Source organism: Nicotiana tabacum, chromosome 1 (assembly GCF_000715075.1).
Source record: "Nicotiana tabacum cultivar K326 chromosome 1, ASM71507v2, whole genome shotgun sequence".
Classification (NCBI taxonomy): domain Eukaryota; kingdom Viridiplantae; phylum Streptophyta; class Magnoliopsida; order Solanales; family Solanaceae; genus Nicotiana; species Nicotiana tabacum.
Window position 1 is genome coordinate 27,112,923 of NC_134080.1, and position 20,686 is coordinate 27,133,608.

Below are 20,686 nucleotides of genomic sequence, written 5' to 3' on the forward strand. Positions count from 1 at the left end.
CCAATTAAAAAGAGAATTTTACCGAGAAAGTATATAGTTCTGTCCAATAATTGAGACTTCAAAAGCAGAATGAGAATCAAGTGCTCTGAATATGGAGGGCAGCAAAAAGGTAATTGCAGAAGACCGATGCTCCAAGCTTTGTGAAAGCATTTGAATTGTAATATTGCAAAGATCCCAGAGCAACTTTGCAGAAAATATATCAGTGCAGCATCCGTCTACGGAGTCCAATCCAGATACTGATCTCACTGTATGTAAACTTTGCTGAGCAGCTTCTAGTATCAAGGTTAAAATATGACAAGAAACAGGCAGCGGCAAATAGTTAGGATTGCATTGCACAAGATTGTCATATATCTCGTTGTCTCTTAACTGCGAACATAAATTTAGTGTGAACTGTGGCTCCAAATGCCGGTCTTCTGAACCATTAGAAGTCAGGCACCATTTATAAGTATCTAACTCTTCACTTTGAATCTCAGTCATAGATAGTCTGACCAATCTTAACAAAAATGGGATAATGGTTACTTCAACAACCCCCCAACTGTTTGTGTCAGAGACAACACTGAAAGTCATGCCTGCAACCTAAATCCGTCATCACGTTCAGTCAGAGAAAATCAGAAACCAAATTTTGGCCCCAAAAAAAAAAATCACATCACCTATAATCTGAAGTCCATAAAATTTTATATATCCTTATTCAACAGAAATGAATACTTTTACCTTGTTATATAATTCACGATCAATGGAATGAACCAGCTTCATTAGGGGAAGAAATATTTTCCAAATCAATAACTGCATATATCTAGTCTCAGCTCCTGCAGAAAAGGTATAAAAGGTATCAAGCCAGTAAAAAGTTTTAGGCCAAATGAAACGATTTGAAGCCTATAACTAGAATCCAACAAAAACTCTCTGGCTGACAAACTAATATTTCCAAGCCTCACAGACCACAATGGTTAAAATATTTGGAGGAATGAATATGATCCTTAAGATAGGCAAGCGAGATAATGATGCAGCATAAATGCACAAGCAGGAGCAATTCTAAAATTCTGTATGACAAGCCACAGGAAAAAAAAGAAAAAATAAGGGCAGCCCGGTGCACTATGCTCCCGCTATGCGCGGGGTCCGGAGAAGGGCCGGACCACAAGGATCTACCGTAATTCGTATGCAGCCCCTGCATATTTGCAAGAGGCTGTTTCCACGGCTCGAACCCGTGACCTCCTGGTCACATGGCAACAACTTTACCAGCTACGCCAAGGCTCCCACATGGCAGCAATAATAAAGCAAATTTCCCACATGACAAGCCACAGAGAAACTTTAAAATAATTTTATTTTAATATGCATTATATTTTGTGTGAGAAGGCACGGGAGAAAATATGATATATATTGATATATTTTGTGTCCAATACAATATAAGAGGTCCTTATTTATAGCTATACTATACAAGGATATACTACTCCTATTCCAATGTGGGATAAGACTACATATCTAACACTCCCCCTCAAGCCGGTGCATACACATCATATGTACCGAGCTTGTTACACATGTAACTAATACGAGAACCAGCAAGAGACTTAGTGAAAATATCTGCTAGTTGATCATTCGACTTTACAAACTTTGTAACAATATATCCTGAAAGTATTTTTTCTCTGACATAGTGACAGTCGATCTCAACGTGTTTAGTCCTCTCATGGAACACCGGATTTGATGCAATATGAAGAGCAGCTTGGTTATCACACACTAGTTCCATCCTGCTGATTTCTCCGAACTTTAACTCCTTGAGCAACTGCTTGACCCAAACTAACTCACACGTTGCCATAGCCATGGCCCGATATTCCACTTCACTGCTAGATTGAGCAACTATATTTTGTTTCTTGCTCTTCCACGAGACCAAATTACCTCCTACTAGAACACAATATCGAGATGTAGATCGTCTATCAGAAGGTGATCCTGCCCAATCCGCATCTGTGTACCCAACAATCTGCTCGTGGCCTCGATCCTCGAATAGTAATCCTTTGCCTGGAGCTGACTTTATATACCGAAGAATACGAACAACTGCATCCCAGTGACTATCACAGGGAGAATCCATAAACTGACTTACAACACTCACCGGAAAAGAAATGTCAGGTCTAGTCACTGTGAGGTAATTCAATTTTCCAACCAACCTCCTATATCTCGTAGGGTCTCTAAGAGGCTCCCCTGTCCAGGCAGAAGCTTGGCATTCGGATCCATAGGAGAGTCAATAGGTCTGCAACCCATCATTCCAGTCTCCTCAAGAATGTCTAAGGCATACTTCCGCTGTGAAATAACAATACCTGAGCTAGACTGAGCGACTTCAATGCCTAGAAAATACTTCAATCTGCCCAGATCCTTAGTTTGGAAGTGCTGAAAGAGATGTTGCTTCAGATTAGTAACACCATCCTGATCATTGCCAGTAATAACAATATCATCAACATAAACTACCATAAACCACCAGATAAATACACAGATTCGGAGCGGGATGCTGATAAAACATAGAGTGATCAGCCTCACTACGAGTCATGCCGAACTCCTGAATAATTGTGCTAAACTTACCAAACCAGGCTCGAGGGGACTGTTTCAAACCATATAGTGACCTGCGCAATCTGCATACACAACCATTAAACTCCTCCTGAGCAACAAAACCAGGTGGTTGTTCCATATAAACTTCCTCGTCAAGATCACCATGGAGAAAAGCATTCTTAATGTCTAACTGATAAAGAAGCCAATGACGTACAATAGCCATGGACAAAAAAAGACGAACAGATGCTACTTTAGCCACGGGAGAGAAAGTATCACTATAATCCTACCCCCACTGTTTTTATTTCATTCCGACCACTTTGAATTTTTTCCGGTTGCTACAGTAATATTCCGAGGGTTACAGTATTTCTGGAGTGAACAGTGTTTCCGGCGCAGAACAGTGTTCTGTTTTCCTGCTGTAAACAGTGTTTTCTCAACGATTTCTTCAGTTTTCCCAAAGGAGTTACTAATTTTCACTATTTCAAGTTAACCCTACTACTATTAATTGTAACGACATGGGAACCGATGCTTCAAATAGTCGGATGGTTTCTTTAGTGGATTATTTTGAGTTTCTTCAGTACAAAGCAGGTCAGCAGACATCTTCTGAGATAGCTTCCGTTGTTCAGACAGGTAATAGCGTGACTTGTGTCTCTCAATCTTCATCCTCTGAGTCTTGGGTTATTGATTCAGGTGCATCGGATCATATTTCCGGTAACAAATCTCTTTTCACTACTATTTCGTATTCTCAATCTCTTCCAAGAGTCACAATGGCCAATGGGTCTCAAACCATGGCAACTGCAATAGGCCAAGCAAGCCCAATTCCTTCCTTACCTTTAGATTCAGTTCTTTATGTCCCTAATAGTTCTTTTAATCTCATAGCTGTTAGTCGCCTAGCCAAATCACTTAAATGTGCCGTTTTATTTCTTGATAAACATGTTTTTATACAGGAACGCAGTACAGGGCGGATCATTGGTACCGGGCATGAATCAAATGGACTTTATTACCTTATCCTTGCTAAATCACATGGACTCACATCTTGTCTTCCTTCAACAACTTGTCATGTTACTGATTCACCAGATTTATTACATAAACGGTTGGGACATCCTAGTTTGTCAAAACTGCAAAAAATGGTACCTGGTTTATCTCACTTGTCAGCTCTAGAGTGTGAGTCTTGTCAGCTCGGTAAGCATACTCGCTCTCATTTTCCTCGACGTATTGATAATCGAGCAAAGTCACCTTTTACTTTAGTCCATTCAGATGTTTGGGGTCCTAGTCGGGTCAGTTCTACCTTAGGATTCCGCTACTTTGTTAGTTTCATTGATGACTATTCTAGGTGCACCTGGATATTTTTGATAAAAAATTGATCTGAGTTGTTTTCTATTTTCCAGACCTTTCACCCTGAAATTCAAAATCAATTTGGGGTTTCTATTCGCACATTTTATAGTGATAATGCTCGAGAGTATTTGTTTTTCCCATTTCAGCAGTTTATGAAATCTCATGGGATTATTCATCAAACATCATGTCCGTACACAACTCAACAAAATGGGGTAGCTGAAAGAAAGAATAGACATCTTATTGAAACTGCTCGTACCCTACCCATACAATCTCATGCTCCGTTGCATTTTTTGGGGGATGCAGTTCTTACATCTTGCTATCTTATTAATCGTATGCCATCTTCAGCTATCCAGAACCAAGTTCCATTCTCTGTTATGTTTCCCCACTTACCTTTGTTCTCTCTTCCACCCCGTGTCTTTGGAAGCACTTGTTTTGTCCATAACCTTACTCCAGGAACAGATAAGTTAGCTCCCCGTGCTCTTAAGTGCGTATTTCTTGGTTTCTTGAGAAAGCAAAAGGGGTATCGATGCTATTCTCCTGACCTCCAACGGTACCTTATGTCTGCTGATGTTACCTTCTTTGAAACCCAATCATACTTCACAGGTCCAGGTAATCACTTACATATTTCTGAGGTACTACCAGTCTCTTCTTTTGGAGATTCAGTCACTATCTCCCATCCATGTTCCTCTACATCTCCAGCTCCACCACCTATAGCTTCCGTTCCACCATCTATAGCTCCAGTTCCACCACCTATAGGTCCAATTCCTCCACATAATCCAGTTCAACCTTCTGCAGCTCCGCCACTCTTGACTTATCATCACTGTCCACATCCAGCATCAGGCCCAGGTTGTGAGAAAGCACGGGAGAAAATATGATATGCAAAAGATATTCATTCATTTTAATCGGGAAAAGGAAAAATGAAATGAAATGTCAAAGTAGCTATTCATTATAATTTCCCACATTACCTCTTTCTTTCTTTTCTTTTATAAGTGTCTTCTTCCCCCCCCTATCTTCAGTCTTACATTGAAAGAAATTTTTCTTTTGAGCTTTCAGTAAAAAATAGTCATGACTCAACTCTTGGTTCAAAGAAAGGGTCATGGACTCGTGGGAATAAGCAACCTCAATTTAAAGTAGATGGCCCCGTTGCTTGGAAACAAGGAACTATATCATCCATTCAGTATGCAACACAATGTAATAAATCTCTTAACGGGAAATTAGAAATAAATTAACCATTCTCAAGTCATTTTATCTTACACAGTCACATGGTAAAAGATAACTTCTGGCAGTTGATACACTATCTGAATCATTAACGACTATTGAAGATGAGTGGGACCATTGAGAAAGTTTAAGAATTTGGCTGGTTAGAAATGAGGATCTACTAAGTAGTGTTTGGTTTTTATTGGAAGATTTTATTTTCCTTGAAAAAGTTAAAAAAAATTTAATGGTAATAACTAGGACTTAAACTCACGAGCCACTAAAATATTTTGAACCATGACTACGTGTATCCTTTTCTATGCTCAAAGCAAAGGATGTTTTCTAATTTTGAGAACACAAAAGAATGCCTCAGTGACAATCAACTATACGCGGGGAAACCTAGAAAATTATCAGTCTGTCTCAGACCTAATTGAGACTCTTGATGCAAACCAAGCAGTGTTGACAACCTAATATAACACACTTGCAAAAACAAGAATCCAGGAATAAAAGATTTTTAGCTGCACATACTTCGGCCATTAAAACACAGTCCTGACTAAGTCTCATGCCCAATAAATCCATGAATGTATCTGACCTGACTTCTTCAGAAGGTGACAAATTGCACTAACAAACGAAACGACACAGTTGCGCTGCTCAAAATCCAAATGTTTGCTCCCATCTACTATACCCTACAAAAGCACCAAACACCAAAGAATATTTAACAATCAAAATATTTTTTACTCCAACTCCCACATCAATGAGAATATAGTACATAATAAAATAAGAAGAAAATGATATCAAAACTTCAAGTCTCAATGATCAAAGCCAATAATAAAGCAAATTTTTAACAATGATAAAGGATTTTCCGGGAAAAGTGAAGAAGATATATTTACATGTCTATAATGAAGCATATAGAAATGTGAATCTTACTGCGCCACTGCTATCAGATTCACATATCCCTTCTTTTCCTTTTTCCGTATTTTTCTTTTTCCTTTATGATAGGCAAACAATTTACTAAACGAAAAACTTATAAAAAACAATTTCTTACAAGAAACAACCCAAGGAGGATGCACTGGGCGGATGCAAGTATCAGCTCGACCTCTGTATATATAGTTATTATTTTTCAGAAAATATAAACCCACACGAGTTCATACACATTGTCACAAAGGTGAATTGGATTCGGCAACCACTAATCTAAAATCCTGCATCTGCCTCTAGGGATGCAATTGTATACAGTTAAGTACAGAAGCTCCAAAAGATAAACCTTGTCAAAGAAATACCCCTCTCCCCACCCCACCCCCCCAAAAAAAAAAAAATTTGATAACAGGAGGGTGTCTGAGTTAGCTTGAGTGCACCATGGCTAATTCCGCCGAGTACATGCTACCTTCCACCAGCACAGGCACCAGGTAACTTTGTCCATCCCACAAAATAGAGTGTGATACAATAGGTAATTTGCTATAGCCTTCGAAAGCAGTTGCAAAATGAGTAGCTCACGTGGATGGCCATTAAGTACCAAGTTATTTAGCTCGTTTAAGCAGTACTTATTACTTATGGCTTAAGTTAGCAGTGCATTTTAGCGTCTTTAGTACATTCTAGGTCTATGAATAATACCTTGCTGAAAGTGGGAAACTCGTTGAGGAGAGTAGAGAAAATTGATGAAGGAGCAGCGTTTGTCGAAGCCAATATACAGTCCAGCATCCCCGGAATTGCTGCCGGAGGTACTTGCCGGAAACTGCTCAGAAGTGATTCGACGATTGGGTCCATTGGCGTATCCATCGGCGAGTCCAATTCCGCAGAGGAAATAAGTAATAATGGAGTTTTAACGGCTAGTTTTTTATGCCGATAAACCCTAAACCCAGAAAGAGCGCCAGCGAGCTGGGATTTATGGAGATCGTTGGAGTTTGCAAATATGTCCTCCTGCTTTTTCGTATTTGTATTTGTATCTTAGAACTTAGGAAAAGGTCCAAATGTATCATTAACTTTGCGATTATGTCTTAGATATGTCTTTCCTTTACTTTTTGGCTCATAAGAACCCTATCCTTATTTTTCGTCCCAAATATGCACCCCTCGCTAATAGAAAAATTTTTCTAAGTAATGTAGTGGTATTTGAATATTTTCAATTGTTCATCAACATATTTGAACTTTTTCAATTTATTAAGACTCAATTTGAAAAGGAAAAAAAAGGTAAAATACTTCGACAACCCCTTAAACTTTTTAGTATATTTGGTTTAAACCTTTGAACTAAGGTATGTTATAATTGAACGTCTAAACATATAATAAAGTTTTTCTATTAGACACTTGTAGGTCAAACTTTAGAAAATCTTCTGCGTGTATTCTCAAGCCCCGTTACATGGATAAATTAACCACTTAAAATATATTACATCCTTTAATTATACACATCAAGAAAAAACTTTTACATAACAAACAAAAACATACGGGTCAATTAAAAAAGAACTCAATAAACTAAACGCAAACTCTCACTTCGTTAAACAATAATCCTGATTCGTTGAAAAAAGAAAACCAAGAGCCATTTTTTCATAATTTCCTCACGAGTATCTAATTTAATACCACGTTAATACTATGTTTGATTAGCAAACCAGGTATAACTTAAAAAGGGTGGGGTAATTAGCACCAGTATAACTTATACTTTCTTTTTAGAAATTATGCAATTGTCATTCTTAATACTAACATACCAAACAGTGAATAAACAACAACCACAGCATAACTAATCTCAGCATAACTTATCCCAACATAACTTATAAATCCTAATTCCAACCAAACCAACACTAAGAATTATTATTGTATTCCGCCCAAAAAAAAAAGAAAGGAAATCACATGTAGCCTCTAAGATTCAGTATATTCCCAAAAAGTTGAGGCTTTTTATATGGCAATTGACACTTGGCAGCTTACTCATTTCCCATTAGCCACCAACCAATTGGAACTGAAGCAACAACAAGACAAAAAGCCAAAACAATCGATAAGAACCCCTCAGTATCTGGACTGTAATGTGTACATGGGCAATCTCAAAATGCAGTCTTTTTCACCATTTTCCTCTCTTTCTTTCTTCCTTCTCTTAACAACTCCGAGTAATTCCCTTTCATTCTTACTTCTTTAATTAAAAAATTCCATTAATCATTTGTGTATGTTGCTTATGTTTCTTTATATATTAAAGTTCTTTCAGGTTTTGTGAAAACTGCTTTAACCCAAGATGGGTTTTGCTCTGCGCCATCAGTTCTTGATGCTGATTCTGATTCCAGCACTCAGCCGCTTTACTGGAAAGTTACTAACCCCACACTCTCCCCTTCTCATCTCCAAGGTCAGTACATATTGTTTGGCTCCATATATACTCTATTGGAAATAAGAGAAAAACAAGAATCCATCAAGTTCAGTTTTTGATTGTTGTGAATTTATCAAGTTCATGTCTGATTACAGGTAGATTAAATTAGACTAATGTGAAAGGCTTTTATATTGTCAGTGTATAACTTAAAGTTATTGGCTAATGGTGTGCAATGAAAAAGTTGCTGAATGCTATTGTTACTTGTTTGATTATAGACATGCCGTGGTTAATATTTATTCATGCCCGGTGTTTACACCAAACCATACTTATTTACCATGGCCAAGTCACAAATTAAGTGCGAATGTGTATAGATTAACTATGATTTAGTGATAAGAGTATATGTATTTATTTCTCAAAAGAAAGATAAGAGTGTATGTGAATACATGTATCCTATATTCATTGGCTGGGTGTAAACATTAGGTGCGGGGTAAGATTTTACCGTGTTCTATTCTCTTAGCAACCCCGCAAACAATTAGATGTCTTTTTCTTAGGATATCTTTTAGCATTGTTTTACAATGACGCTTTTGCAAATTTTGCTGAGACAATGATGATGCAGATGAAACTAAATTTTGGGCTATTTATTTGGTTATTAATTTATTTATTCTTTGTTTGCTTGCAGACTTGCCCGGATTTACTCGTAGTGCATATAAGAAGGACCATGCTTTCATTACTCCTGAAAGCCATGTATTCAGCCCTTTGCCTGATTGGTATGCTTAACCAACCATTTGCATTGTCTGGTTGATAGATTCATAAATCTTGGTTGATCGCTCATCTAAAACAATTTGGCAGGTCGAATACTTTAGGCGCCTATCTAATTACACCAGCAATCGGCTCGCATTTCGTCATGTACTTGGCAAAAATGCAAGGTGTCTTCTTGAGTGTTTCAATGTTGCTGCCATATTTTTGCAGAATAATTAAGGATCTTTTCATGTTAATCTGCCATTTAAGCTTTCATGTTTATATATTATCCGGTGGTCTGGTTTCAGATTAAGTTCAAAATGTCAGGGAGGGTGGTGGGTGCATCCCTATTTGTATTCTCCTAATTTAAGAGAAACAAAAGGGAAAAAAAAGTATGTAGAGAAAATGCTATGAAGACCAAAACAAAGGCTTCTAAAGTCTATTATATCCTATTTAAACTAACAAGAGTGAAGACTCTATGGGCACATCATGATACAGACAGTAGTCTCTATCCTCAGCTCCAAAACCAAATGATGTTCGCCAGAAAAAGTTGCATGATGCATTCTGTAAGCGCTCTATGAATGTTTGGTTGTAACTATTTGCAATTTTTCCTTCTTGCAGAAAATTCAAAATCAGGGCTCCCTCCTAGTGGTGTTGAAAGGTGGGCAGACTTTTAGATTGTTTCTTTTTCCAAAACTTCCTTCACGCTGAGTATACTTTAAACTTGGCACATGCTTTTTTCAATTAGAGCCTCTTGTGCAAAATTTTTCTAATTACTATTTCACAGCGAAACAAAAAGTTCTAGTACTTCCTTTGTATAGTTTTTCTAACTTGCAAATCAGGTTCATTTTTGTGGTCCAGGGAAGTGTGGTTCTCACCAACATGTCCGGGAATGTCCACAAACTAACAGTACGCCAACTGTACTTTTATGGCCTGCCATTTCTCTTATTACTGTAATGAAGTTTGAGAAGCTGCTGCTACACAGCTGGTATAATGCCAGGCAACCATCAATTTTGTGTATAAGGAAAAGATTCTACTTCATTTTTCCTATTCATGGCAGCAGATATCAATTTGCTTCCCCAATGATGCTTTAACTTATAGTTGTTAAGACTCCATTCAAATGTGAGTGCTAAGCTTTAGGTTAAGGCTATATAGTGGAATTTGTTTCAGTTATACAGTGTGTTGTGTATTATAAAGTTATCCAAAATGGCTTATAGTGGTCTTACACTACTCCACCCATTGCTTAGTATTTTGGGACAGAGCATGGACTCTTTAGTGCAAAGTAGGTAAATCCTGTTTCATGTTTTAGCACCGCCTATCAACAAAACATTTTGACGTACTTGATCCAAGAAAAAAGGACTCAGAAATCGATATGAGGGCTGTTGTAGACTAAAATAAATAAAGAAAAGTTTCATTATCTTTTCAGCAATTTCCAACCTCCATGAGATTTTGAGGCCCTTTCTATAGCTATCTGATACTTCTTCAAATATGTCAACCGAATTTGAGAATTTTGGTCTATTCTTTTTATCAGTTTCTGATCTCATCTCTCAGATTTTAAGGGGCCCTTTTATCCAGTATCTCTTCAATGATGTCATCTATATTAGAATTTTGGTTATTGGATGAGAAATGGTGATTTGACAATAAGGAGCCTATCTTATAATTATGAGTTCCTAATATACAAGACGCTGAAGCTGTCGTCTCCTTGTTTCTCTTACTCCTAGATTTCACATGGTATTGGAGTCAATCATTAACAATCCCATTTTTAAAATCGTAAGTCCCCATTAGATCACAAGTCCAAGTATCAACTCTAGAATCAGATTATACGTGTGGGAGGACGTTGAGTTCTATGGTGTCCCAATTCAGGCATTTAAGGACATTCCCAAGAGTTATATATAGGTCTTGCCGTCTTGGTATACTCCAATCGTTACTTAAGATTTTAGTTTGGTAATCAGATTTCAAAACTTTATTATTCTATCTTACCTTGACATCTTTCAATCAATAAGTAGATCCACCTGCCTCTTCCCCCCTAAGACAACTTGAATGAAACCTGTAGACTTATTATGCCTTCTAACTTCAAATGCAGGTTGATTCGTATGCTTATCTGCCTCCCAATTTTGTTCATGCAGTGGAAACTGATGCAGCTGCTACTCTTGTTGTATTTGAAAGGAGGTCAGTCTTTTATTTCATGCTACCTCATGTTGCTGTCATTCCGTACACTCGGATTGACTTGTGGCATCATAACAACATGCGTTCAACATCTAACTTTGATTGCCAGGTTTCTTGTATATTTTAATTCTAAATGCTCAAAGTCTTCTGTTTTAGGTATTCTCGCTTGGAAAATCATGTTACTGAGCAAATTGTTGGTTCAACAGAAAAGCAGCCCCTTCTTGAAACTCCTGGCGAGGTATTCTTTTCCCATCTCTACAATTTTTAAATACAATTTGATTCCCTTATTTGAACTATATTATTCTATTTCTTTCTCCTCTCTATTCGAAATCATAAAATTCAGGTCCCTTGGAGAGAGAAAGGAGGTTTCTTTTTCCTTATTGTTAGAGTTTTGGTTTTAATAGTAGAATACAATAACATCCTTTTTATTTCCATTTCCTTTTATGTTGCCAGATTTTTGAGCTAAGGAAGCTTCTACCAACATCTTTAGCTTATGATTTCAATATACACGTGAGTTCTACCGCTTATTCGTGGCTATTGTTTCACATTACTTGTACCTAATTTATTATACTCCGGATAACTTTTAACTCTGACATATGAGCTTGCTTAGAGTTGGTAGAGTTGAGTAATATAAAACTTCTGCAAATGAATGAAATTTTGCTTAGATGTAAACAAGGTTCCTCGAAGCTGGCTGAAAGTGTATCCATAGTAATTTTTACCCACAGGCAAACTTATACACATAGAGCTAAAGTAGACAATAGTCTCGCTTGGATCTTCTTCAGTAGTGTTGTCCTAAATTCTTTGTTTCCTTTATTTCTGCCACATGTTTCTGCCTGCGGAAGATCATGGATTTCCAACCAGGAGAATTTCTCAATGTCAAGGTATACTTTTTCACTAGTATTGCTTGCGTCCCTTTCCCTGGTTCTCCTAGTTCTGTCACATTGTATCAGCAAGGCACTTGTATAAAAGAAGAAGACATAAAAGTTATTTTACGTTGCCTATACAATATTTGACGGTATTCTTTAGCATTAATAATTACACTAGATGATTAACTGGCATCTTGCTTGATCTTCCATAATATCGTTGAGAACCAATTGTTTCTCACCTGCAATTACTTCAAGTTGTATATAAAACGTATTTCTGGCTGGATTGCAGGAAGTTCATTATAACCAGCATGGTTTGCTGCTTTTGGAGGGGCAAGGTATTTATCGACTGGGTGATAGCTGGTAAGGATCAAACTCTATATATTGATCTGGATTTGATAAGATCTCCTGGAATCATTTACATGTATGCCTTTGTAAATATATGCATGCACTATGGCTCCATTTGGTAGAAGATAAAATGTTTTGACAAAAAGTATTTCTTATTCTCTGAAAAGTGAAATTCTTTTACGAAGAAGCTCATGAGCGTAAAGCTAGGAAATGATTTGAAAAGTGTTGTGTCCATTGAACATTGTAGATGCCTAATCACAATAACATCATTATAATTTTCAGTACCTTTGACTGCTATCTTTAACCAATCAGCATTTCGTAGTCTGAATATAAAACCTAAGATCTGCAAATGGTGGAAAATTTATTTGCCATGAGATATTAGCCTCAAGAATTAGCAACTTTGTCTTAGGTAATGTATCCATGCAAGCATTCGTGCATATCTCTGAACTTCTTTTCAGATGGATAGTAAAAGACTAGAACTTTAACATACTCCGGAATAGATTTCTTGCTTTCAATCTATTGACACTTCAGCAACCTAAAATCATGGTCTAACATTCTCCCATTTTCTTTTGGATAGGTACCCGATTCAAGCCGGTGATGCTATTTGGATGGCACCATTTGTGCCTCAGTGGTAAGTGTGACGCACGATCTTTCTACTGCAAATATGTGAAACCATGTCTTAGTGATATGTTTGCTCTTCCTTTCAGGTATGCTGCACTGGGCAAGACACGTTCGCGCTACTTGTTGTACAAAGACGTAAACAGGAATCCACTGTAGTGACATTCGGCAGATCACTCTGTTCTGAGTATTGGTTTGAACAGCTCAACAGCATGCTTTGCACAACGTCACTTTTTCTCCTTGACCACCCTATCTTTTGGGCTGACATAAACCTTATGTGCATTTATTGAATTCTTAGTTAAAACAATCACCGATCATTGTTGCCTTTGTCAGAATGAGGAAAGAAAGAACTTAAATATTTCCAAATATCTTGCCATGTTATGAGAAGGGAAATATGAGAATGAGACTTCCGTTTATTTCTTTTTTCGAATTCCAATAATAGATAGTAGTAAGGCCAATAGGCTTCCAAAACAGGAGCTTTAAACCCCCATAAACTACAACATTCAAACCACGGGTAGAAAAGAAAAGAGGAAGAAGACGAGCCTAACTTTAAGCAGAAAAACCAACAAATCAGTAGCTTAATGAATCTCACTCCATATTACTTAATTCATTGTTAATGTATAAAGAGTCCATAAAGTTGTTCATGTTTAGTGATACAATGTTTATTTTAGGAGTCACAAATGACCTTTAGTAGTAAAAAAAAATGACCTTATGATTAAACTCAATTATACAATCCAACCAAACATTATAATGAAACCAGTTACAATTGGATCAATGTTAATTGCACAGGGAACTGAATTATCTTCTGAGATCAGCAGATGTGACAAGCATTTAAGTATAGCCAGACACTTCCTACGAGACCTGCTCGACATGAGGCATCTGCATGAAGAGAAACTCAAAGGATTTGCCTGATTTCTCGAACTCAAGCATGCTAAGAGCAACTTCACAACTTTGTGAAACAATAGGCTCAGGATCCTTAGCAAAATCCTCAAGAAGTGCAAGACATTCAGCATCTGCTATAGACCCAAGAGCTTCGGCTGCTTCATGTCTAACCATCGGATGCTCATTGACATCTTTAAGTGTCCTGGACAGGGCATCTGAAGCCTTTTTGTTCTGCAATTGACCCAATACATAAGCAACCTCATGCTTTAATAGAGCACTCGTTGAACCTAAAGATCCAATAATTGCAGAGATAGCTTCCTCTCCTCCAATGTTTCGTAGTGCAAAGAGAGCAGCATAGCGTTCATACATGCCCTTTTCTTCACTCAAAAGAACTTCCCTTAGGTCCTCAACAGAGGAATAAGCAGCAGGAGCAGCTGGGTCTACTGACAGAAAGGGTGACGACACCACTGTTGAGGAACCGTCATCAGCTCCTAAATTCTTCAGCTCTTTGATTCGACTGAGAGCCAGTTCACATGTCTCTCGGACCTCTTGAGCTGGATCTGAAGCCAAACTTCTTTCTAGAAGTGAAATATTACTTTCCAAACCAATTGCACCAAGTGCCTCTGCAGCCTCATGCCTAACAATTGGATGCAAGGAGAAATCAAATAGAACTCTTTCTAAAGCAGGAATAGCATCAGCATCTTGCATTTGACCCAGTGCGAATGCAGCCTCATGTGCCAAGAGATTTGAGGGGTCCCTTGTTGCATTAATAAGGGCATTTCGTGGACCTGAGCCCCGAAGGTTCCTCAGAGAGAAAAGAGCTCTAAAACGCTCTGAAATTGGTTGCTCTTGGTCCAGCAATCTGTCACATAGAAACTTCTCCATCTCCTGAGAGACTTTAAATGAATTTTTTGGAAGATCATCTTGGTCCTCCACTCCAACTACAGTTTCAGTCTCATCAACTCTGACCTCCATGTATATGCCTAAGCCGGAGATTGAAACTTCACAGGAATAATGTTGTCACCCAACCAAAATTTTGGCAATTCGCCTTCAAGAGACTTATGCACAGGCGCGGGTAGCAAATATTACTAACCAAGTTTGGATCTTTAATCTATTTCTTCATCACTTCAATACCAAAACTAACAGAATTATAAACCCTGCAATTGAAAAATGCATGTTCAGTACCAAAATGTAATGAAACTATGATTTTGTATCTGTTGCATAACTAAGCATGTGCATCTTTCTTGTTGGAATCATTCTTGAAATAAAGAATGGACAAATATGAACATATAGAAGAGTAAACACCTTATAGAAGTAAAAGCAAACGTATAATCAAATTTTATTATTTAGATTAAGAACAATAATTATTTAGCTAGGATTGAGGCGCACTTGTTCCCGTTGTTGTATGGCCAGTTAAGTATTAGGATAAGCAATGCATCCCACACAGACTGTTTCAATGCAACAATCAGTTGAACATTACCGCTCAACCTATTCAATCAGTTTTTATCAAGTTACCCACTTTCAAGACACCTAGACTGTTAACAAACTGAAGTATAAGATCATGCATACTGTGATTTTATTCATGAAGACAAGGAGGAGTAACTTCAAGTAGCCCATATAACTGGTTAGAGTTATTGAAGTCATTGCAATCTTATTCCCCTAAGTTAAAGATCTATCAAGTATGTTGGAGGCCACCAGATACATGATGGGTAAAATGCAACACTGATGGGGCATCAAGAGGAAACCCAGGTAGAAGTTCTTGGAGTTTTTATATCAGAAATAATAATGGAGATCAAGTACATGCTCAATCTCAGGAGATGAGGGATGGCAATTACACTAATACACAGGCTGAAGCGGAGGCTATTATACAGGCACTAAAGTACATGGAAAGGATGCATATCCACCAAATGATATTTAGAAACTGATTCTATGGTGCTGAAAAATATAATGGAAAAGAGGTGGCAGAGTCCTTGGCAAATCATCAATATAATGGAGGAAATTTGGAGGATCATGGGTGAAAGAAATGTGATAGTTAACCATATATTCAGGCAACGGAATAAACTTGCAGATTTTCTGGAAAATTTCGCTCTGGACAGAGGAGATTACACTGCTAATAATTTCCTAGAAATGGAATCATGGGGAAGGAAGCTTATAAACAGTGATAAGAGTAATATACCCTACCTAAGGGTGAGGAACTGTAGAAGATGATGGAGTGGTTGGGAGATAAAAGGAAGAAAGGGGCAGAGACAGGAAGGAGGAGCAAGCATCTGAGCGATCAAAATTCTCAAAATCTTAGGAAGAAGAGAATGGAGATCAAGTGTTTCACTAACATAGCTGTTTTAGGTGCAGGTTCTAAAGTCATGGGTTATTCATCTGAGAAATCTCAGGCGTTCGAACAAAGTATTAAACTATACATGTTGATAACAATGGAGAAACGGGCAGATCCGAAACATACACAAAGATATGCAATCAAAATTATCACAAAGCACAGGCATGCAATGACTAATACAACAAAGAATTCCCAATTCACAAGCAGGAACAGATTGGAGAAGCAGATAGCTAGGGAATCAAGAAGCAATTGGATACATTAGAAAAACACAAACGCACAACAAAGAGATACGGAATAACTCAGAAATCCCACAATCAGCACAAGATCGGAACCAATGGAGGCTCATCAACAAAAAATACTCAATTTAGAGCAGACCAAGAGAAAAATCAACCCAGATCGACACAAATCCCGAAGCACAAAAGGAAGAAACCAATAGGGATAAGCAACAAACCTGAGATCCATGGAGCGTCAAGATAGAATCTATTGAAATCGGCCGCAAAGGGTCGTTCAGATCGAGTTCAATGGCTGCTACTTTGCTTAGCTTAATGTTTAGTGTAGTGTGCCGGTCTTTCTTTTTCCTTTTCTTTTTAAGGCAATTTGGTTTTTGTTGGTACCATTTCTTTTATTAATAAAATTAGGGGTGTAAATGGCCCAGGGCAGGTTAGGGCGGAGCGGGGCAAGCCTTGACCTGCTAATATTTTGACCCGCCCTGCCCTGCCCTATTTAGCCCTTTTTCAAATTTTTCCCTGCCCCACCCTGCCCCGTTTAGACGCTCTTTTATTTTTTTTCTTTATTTTCTAATTTGTAATGTTATGTTTAGCCTTTTTTATACTGTTTCTTAAATGTAATATAGGAACAAAATTTTGTATGTTTGGTTGAGTTTTTTCTCATAGTTGGACTCTTTATTTTACTTGGCTTTCCTAGTAACAAAATTGATATAATAGCATTAACCCGTGCTTGTAAATAGCTACTTGGATCAATTTCTGAAAATGTATCGTCTATTTTAAGTTGAAATTTCTTCAGAGGACGGAAAATTGTTTAAGGTCAGATTACAGTGTTCAAAAAGGAAATTAACTCGACTTTCATTTGACACGAATCACCCTAGAAAGTAAAATCCCTAAGATAGAACAAAAGCGGACCAAATAGAGAAACAAAAACATAAGCAGAATGTTAATCTGGAAAGTGGAAAGCAATTACAGGATATTTAACACGAATCACCTCCTTGTTTCACATAAATGCTTCAAGAATCCACAATCCCACAAAATAAAAAAATAAAGAAAGCACAGATCCAAAACTTATTTACTAAATACTTAATATAGTAAAACAAAGACAAGAAAACATTCTTTTAAGCACATAAGTGACTTCTGCACAGAGAGAATCCTTTTTCTGCTGCAGACATTCGTTCAATCAATCAGAGTAATTCATTTGCAGGAGCTGGTTATTCGTTTATGGCATAGTATACATCTCAATGCCAACACAATAAAATATCGTCTTCAACACCAGAAGCAATTTTCTTTTCTATATATATAGAAAGGTTCTAGACAATCAAAAGAAATAGCTAGAATAACAAATCAGTAATGATCAACTAATGATTTGCAAAGCAAAAATAACCCATAATCTAGATCATAATTCAGACATTCCTCATAAAGCAAATCTTTTTTCTAATATACACTCAATAGGGTGATTTTATTGATATGAAGACCCAGCATAAAGAGATGCTAGGGATAGCTATGTAACGAGTTAAGAAAGTCAAGTATGGCTCCTGTATCATTAACATCAGCCCTGTTGCACCAAAAGGTTAGCCAAAAAAATGCAACTGTGTTTCAAGGTCATTACATTCTGCCTTTTGCTCTTAAAAAATTCAGTTGTTTCTTTCTCTCCAACTGATATAAGTATTGTCTTCTCCAGTTTTAAAACCTCGGCTTCAACCATTTCCATAGGGTCATCTTGTTTATTTGTTTCCTATAAAGGGAATACAATGTTACAGTTCTTTCTAAGAAGATTTTCTACCTCCTAAGATTTCTTACTAAGAGGAAAAGAAGAACATCAACTGTGATGGAGAAGCTGAGAGAAAGAGAAATTGAGAGCATTACCTGGATTTGCTGGAGAAAACTTTGCCCCGAGCCCGGAGGAAGAAGAATCGAAGAAGGTTTGAGGTATGAGGAAGAAGAATCGCAGGAGAGTTGAGGAAGAAGAATTGCTGGAGAGTTGAGGAAGTTTGGGAATTGGAGGGTTTGATTTGGGGAAAAATAAGAAAAGTACGCGGGTCTAACCCAACTATTAACCCGTAATGTGCCCAACCCTACATGCCCTATTAAAAGTTTTCAAATATAACACTTTGCCCTGCCTCGCACCGTCCTGCCCCTTTAAAATCGTCCCCTGCCCCGCCCCATCTAAGGTTAGCCCTGCCCCGCACCATCCTGCCCCAATTGCTATCCCTAAATAAAATAGCCACTAGGTGGCACAAAACCTAGTGGCCTTTAATTTAAAAAAAAAAACCTAGACTGACACTAATAAAACAGATAACAGTATTGCACAAATATGAAATCAGTCTGACTACTTTGGGGTTACCCATATTATATATATCCAGCCCCAAAGTCAACCCTTCTTTACCTCTCTTAATACCTTTCTCTTTTTTATTCTTTTTATTGATAAGTCCGTATAGGTTCTCCCTCAATTTTTTATCCTCCAAAACAGAGTATCACAGAACAACTTAACCATTTTAAAAGAAAAACAAATCTCTGTAAACCTAGAAAATTGAGATTTTTTTGCCATCTATTCCTTAAATTTTGTATTGGTTCCACAGGTTCTTAAATCATGTGAAACAACAAATATATGGCCCCTGTGTGTCAAGCTAATTCCTATTTAAAACAGTCGAGTTAATTTATCAATCATCTCTCTCATATCTCAGTTTAGAGCCAGTTGCATTTTCCAAGGGGCCATTTTTTTATGTTTCTCCTACTTCCTAGATACCTTATAATTGCAGTTGCTGCAATACTCGCTCTGCATATGAAAATTTTTCACTTTTTTCAGCAGTGGAATACCCACAACTACTACAAACTTCCAAGTAAAAAAAATCATTTTACCTCAATTCAGTTTGTACTTGAAAGACAAAATGGAAGCACAAAGTTTCGTTTAGAAAATAACACATCAAGTAAACAATCATGAAATCAGACATAAAACCGCCAAAAGAATCACAAGCAATAATCAGGGATTAGTAGGAGAATCACAGACCGTTGATATCTCAGCTCTTTCGTCGCAGCCTATGTCGTAAATCAGGTTCTCTTTTTGTCGATTAGGGCTAGGGTTTGATTTTGGGGAAGAACGTGTTTTTTTCGTTTTGTAATGGAAGCACGCGATAAACACGTGATTATTTTAACTCCGTCTCAGTTGGAGTTGGACTAGAAGTCGGAGGACTATTAGTGCTCCAAATTAAGGAACGAGGATTCATTTTAATCTAGAGTCCAATCATTAGGGATTATTTTGAAAGCCTTTCTCTTTGCTTTGTCGTATTTACTACAGTAGTTTATAACTTTATACGTTAGTGCAGCCCAGGCCCGAACATAAAACGGAGAAATTAGCGGGGCATTTGAATCTATATCTGTTTTTTGGATCACGTTTTTATTTATATCCGCTTTACAAAAAAATTACAAGCGTACCCATTTTTCGCGTAATTTCAGGCATACGGGCCTGAAGTAGCAAAGGCATTCACGCAAACTTCAGCATTCTAGTAGACGGGTCGGAAGTAGGCTGAAGTTTTTGTTTGTAATGGCTGAACTTAAGCAGTCTAGTAGCTGAAGTTTTGTTTGTAATTGTTGAACTTAAGCATTCTAGCAGCTGAAATTTTGTTCTCAATTTCCTGAACTTCAGCATGTTTTAGCTGAAGTTTTGTTCTAAATTTGCTGAACTTCAGCATGTTTTAGCTGAAGCTTTGTTATGTTTGTGATGAACTACATAGCGGAAGTTTGTTTTGTAGTTGTTGAACTTCAGAATTCTAGGAGCTAAAGTTTTTGTTTATATTTGCTGAACTTCAGCATTCTAAGAGTTGAAGTTCTAAAACAACAATGACAAGTTGTCATTAAGATCCAGTTGCTATAATGGAATTATCAGGAAATTTGAAAAGCAATACTCCTATAAAACAAAACCATTAGTAAAAGTAACATCTTTCAATTGTTGAACGTTGGGGGTGTCATGACCCTAACCGATGGGCCGCGACGGGTGCCCGAGTCCTACTTGTCGAACACCTTTAAGCATGCGTTTAAGATATAAACATGAATAACATATGCGAAGGAAACCTGTCCAAAAAATATATGTACATATACATGCGAAAATACAGTGGGCGAGCCGGCAAGGCTGCTATAGACAACTATATACCCAAAACTAGAAGCCATCAAGGCCACATATTATTCAACT

General features: G+C 37.5%; 3 protein-coding genes across 5 annotated transcripts in view; 1 reads left to right on the forward strand and 2 right to left on the reverse strand.

The window, feature by feature from the left end:
• LOC107767630 (uncharacterized) overlaps nucleotides 1-6,951 on the reverse strand; it is a 44,457-nt gene extending 37,506 nt beyond the window's left edge. For both annotated transcript variants that reach the window (XM_075249040.1, XM_075249033.1), the window contains exons 1-4: nucleotides 6,664-6,951; nucleotides 5,648-5,741; nucleotides 712-806; nucleotides 23-576 (exon numbers count right to left, since the gene is read on the reverse strand). In XM_075249040.1, the coding sequence (XP_075105141.1) occupies nucleotides 23-576; nucleotides 712-806; nucleotides 5,648-5,741; nucleotides 6,664-6,828 (908 nt within the window). In that variant the 5' untranslated portion in view covers nucleotides 6,829-6,951. The remainder of the gene's footprint in view (nucleotides 1-22; nucleotides 577-711; nucleotides 807-5,647; nucleotides 5,742-6,663) is intronic.
• Nucleotides 6,952-7,902: 951 nt separating this feature from the next.
• Nucleotides 7,903-13,478, forward strand: LOC107816704 ((S)-ureidoglycine aminohydrolase). 2 transcript variants are annotated; one of them, XM_016642444.2, is made up of 13 exons: nucleotides 7,903-8,138; nucleotides 8,225-8,368; nucleotides 9,009-9,096; nucleotides 9,179-9,255; nucleotides 9,689-9,728; nucleotides 9,910-9,976; nucleotides 11,151-11,236; nucleotides 11,390-11,471; nucleotides 11,687-11,743; nucleotides 12,076-12,114; nucleotides 12,389-12,459; nucleotides 13,022-13,075; nucleotides 13,152-13,478. In XM_016642444.2, exons 1-13 carry the CDS (start codon nucleotides 7,937-7,939, stop codon nucleotides 13,219-13,221), a joined length of 1,077 nt encoding a protein of 358 aa, XP_016497930.2. In that variant the 5' UTR covers nucleotides 7,903-7,936; the 3' UTR covers nucleotides 13,222-13,478. The 2 variants fall into 2 exon arrangements, with proteins under 2 accessions (XP_016497930.2, XP_016497931.2); XM_016642445.2 differs by having other exon boundaries at nucleotides 8,234-8,368.
• Nucleotides 13,479-13,638: 160 nt separating this feature from the next.
• On the reverse strand, nucleotides 13,639-19,714 carry LOC107816705 (deoxyhypusine hydroxylase-B-like). The gene is made up of 2 exons (XM_016642446.2): nucleotides 19,508-19,714; nucleotides 13,639-15,101 (listed from the first exon to the last, which is right to left on the reverse strand). Exon 2 carries the CDS (start codon nucleotides 14,917-14,919, stop codon nucleotides 13,915-13,917), a length of 1,005 nt encoding a protein of 334 aa, XP_016497932.1. The 5' UTR covers nucleotides 14,920-15,101; nucleotides 19,508-19,714; the 3' UTR covers nucleotides 13,639-13,914.
• Nucleotides 19,715-20,686: the final 972 nt, after the last annotated feature.